General features: G+C 35.6%; 1 protein-coding gene across 1 annotated transcript in view; it reads left to right on the top strand.

Moving 5' to 3' along the window:
* Positions 1 to 96: 96 nt before the first annotated feature.
* Positions 97 to 3086, top strand: part of LOC106874780 (cholecystokinin receptor type A) — a 189322-nt gene continuing 186332 nt past the window's right edge. The window contains exon 1 of the mRNA XM_052971955.1: positions 97 to 1655. Within this exon, the coding sequence (XP_052827915.1) occupies positions 764 to 1655 (892 nt within the window). The 5' untranslated portion in view covers positions 97 to 763. The remainder of the gene's footprint in view (positions 1656 to 3086) is intronic.

Below are 3086 nucleotides of genomic sequence, written 5' to 3' on the forward strand. Positions count from 1 at the left end.
TCTCTCTCTCTCTCTCTCTCTCTCTCTCTCTCTCTCTCTCTCTCTCTCTCTCTTTCTCTCTCTCTCTCTTTCTCTTTCTCACACACACATGCTTTGTTGATTCATTGTTCATATGTTGCGATATAATACAACATACATACTTATTTACCCGTACGGTATGTTGACAAGGTATGCGATTTATAAATATATATATATATAACTGCTGATAGGTTTTGATATACATAGAAACATACGTACATACATAGATATAAACATATATACATACAAACACATATACAGACACACTAATAATGTTTGGTTGGCACGTGAGATATATCTATCTACATTTACTGGTACGTTTGTATGCTGGTGAGATATAGGCTGTTTTCTTTGGACTGGATACAAAAGCACTATTATATATGTTTTTATTTACTTATATATTTATTTGTGTGTGAATTGAATTGATAGACATTCGTCAAATGAATCAACTTCGTTATATTACTGATATTTATTTCACGGATGGAAATTAAACTTTCAACCGATAAGCAGGTTTTTATATGCAAAACAGACAAGGAAAAAATTTTAATACCGCTGAAGAATTGAACTCGAAATTTCGCTGTTTGATCTACCCACACCACCGCCACTTATACAGAGCGTGTGAGTGTGCGTGCGTGTGTGTGTGTGTGTGCGGTAGAAAGAAAGTGTGTGATTGTGTGTAAGTGTATGTGTATAAAGAGAATGATATTCGTTTATTAAACAACAGTTCCGATATGCTGATATCAACATGGTTAATGTAAAAAGTCAAGGTTTCGGAGCATTTTCAATAATGAAGAAATTTTTGTTGTTGATTGTCAGTTACGATACTTTCGGTGGGGGTACAGGTGTGACAGGTGTGGCAGGTGTGACAGGTGTGACAGGTGTGACAGCAACCACTGTAACAATAGCGATGGTGAGACCTACAAGAGGCCGAAACTCCAGTGGCTACCATCTGAATAGCAATAACATCACCGGCACCATCAGCAGGAGCAACAATAAAAATAACAATAAAAACAACCAGAACAGTATCATCATCATCGCCAACAACAACAACAACAACAGCAATGACAGTGTCGATAATAGCACGGGCGATGGAGTCGGTTTTGAAGCTGGAAGTTTAGGTTACCATGTCAACGGTGAACAGCGACCCCTGAACCAACGCCAGCAGACAACTCACAATGACCACCATTATTCTTATCACCGCCGACAGCAGAAACGCCGCAACAACAACAACAACAACAACAGCTACCACCATCCTTATGTGTACGATAATCTTTTTGACGATGTGGATAACATCAGCGACATCGGGGACAACAACAATAACAATATTAGCAACAACAACACTAATAATAAACGCAACCAAACAACGTCGAATCGAAACTTTAAACATTGGATTACGGACATTCGGATACCGTTTTACATCATAATCTTCATACTGGCCGTTGTTGGTAACTCTTTGGTCATCCTTACCCTTGTCCAAAATAAGCGCATGAGAACCGTGACCAATGTGTTTTTGTTAAACCTCTCCATCAGTGACCTTCTCCTGGCAGTTTTCTGTATGCCCTTTACACTAATACCTACTATAATGCAGGACTTCATTTTTGGGAAAACTGTTTGTGTTTTGATACGATATTTACAAGGTAGGTGACGTTGATTTCTTTATTTCTTGCTAAAAGTGGATTGGAACGTAAAATGTGATTTAGTAATACTTTTTTACTTTTTGAATTCTGAGTTCGAATATTACTGAGGTGGATTTCGCAGTTTATCCTTCTGAAAATCAATAAAATAAAGTACCAGCTAAGAATTGGGTCGATATAATCGATTGCACACATTACCCAAATTTGAGTCCCTATGTGTATGTCAGAAAACAATGTGGGTGTTTGTGTATTTTATTGATTTAATGATTTCTAAATACATTTTTACATCTGTGGTCTGTAATGTTTTGGGTCAGAGTTATGTGTGCACATCTATGACCGGGTCAAAAAGGTCGTTTGTTCATTGGCTTCTCTGTTAAATGAAAAGATACAATATGTCATGTCTGTCTTTGTTAATCGCAGTTATAATGTTCAAATATTTGATTTAAATGCTTTGTGGTTTGTACATTATATGTTTGGATCAAAGTTTACAGTGAATAGATATAAATGGTTCTACTCCAGATTTCATGTCCGTAAATGACCAGCTCAAATATTCGGTTTGTGAATTAAATGTTGGGATCAAAATATTTTGCGAGTTAAAAGGTTTTACACTAAGAACGCTGAGATATTGCATTAAGAATTAAGGATTAAATTCTAAGTGAGTTTTAAAGTTTGAAGCATTTATTTTTGTACATTGTAAACCTTGATCCAAACGTTTAACACTAAATCATAAACCAATTGTTTAAAGCTTAACTGCTATTGTTTGAAGTTTAATGTAAGCTTCAAACTCGGTTTTGTTGCTTTTTTGATATTTGAAGCCATTAAGCACAGAATCAGGTGGAAAGAGACAGAAAAAAAGAAAGAAAATAATAGACAAAAATGGATACGAATGATGCCCATAACATTTCGTATCCTGTTATTGGAGAAGAAACAAAAAATGGTTGCTATTCCTGAACTTGTTTTTGTTCTGTATTGGACAAAATGCTTTTGATTTTGTTACAGAAAATGATGGATTTATTTGTGGGTATTAAGTGTTTGATCAACAATTAGAACTCAACAGTAGAGGCAGAGCGATCTCTTGTAAATATAAAGGAAATAATGATCACATTAGTTTAACATCAGACTGATTGGTAGATCGATATCTACGTATCTATAAGCTGGCGAGTTGGCATACTCGTTAGAACTTCAGGTCCGATTTCTTGTAGTCCGTCCGAGCTCAACTTTGTCTTTCATCCTTTCGCGATCGTTTGATATATATACATACACATACATACATACAATTGAAGCGTGGAAGATGTTTGTAAGCCATTCAAGAACGCACAAAAACCGTTAGTATCTTCAACATTTAAATTTTATTTGTGTCAAAATATTTTCGTCGCTTTTAAAACCACGACCTCTTCAATGACATTACTTTGTGCTGCATCTGACAATATATAT

Source organism: Octopus bimaculoides, chromosome 11, assembly GCF_001194135.2.
Source record: "Octopus bimaculoides isolate UCB-OBI-ISO-001 chromosome 11, ASM119413v2, whole genome shotgun sequence".
NCBI classification, from domain to species: domain Eukaryota; kingdom Metazoa; phylum Mollusca; class Cephalopoda; order Octopoda; family Octopodidae; genus Octopus; species Octopus bimaculoides.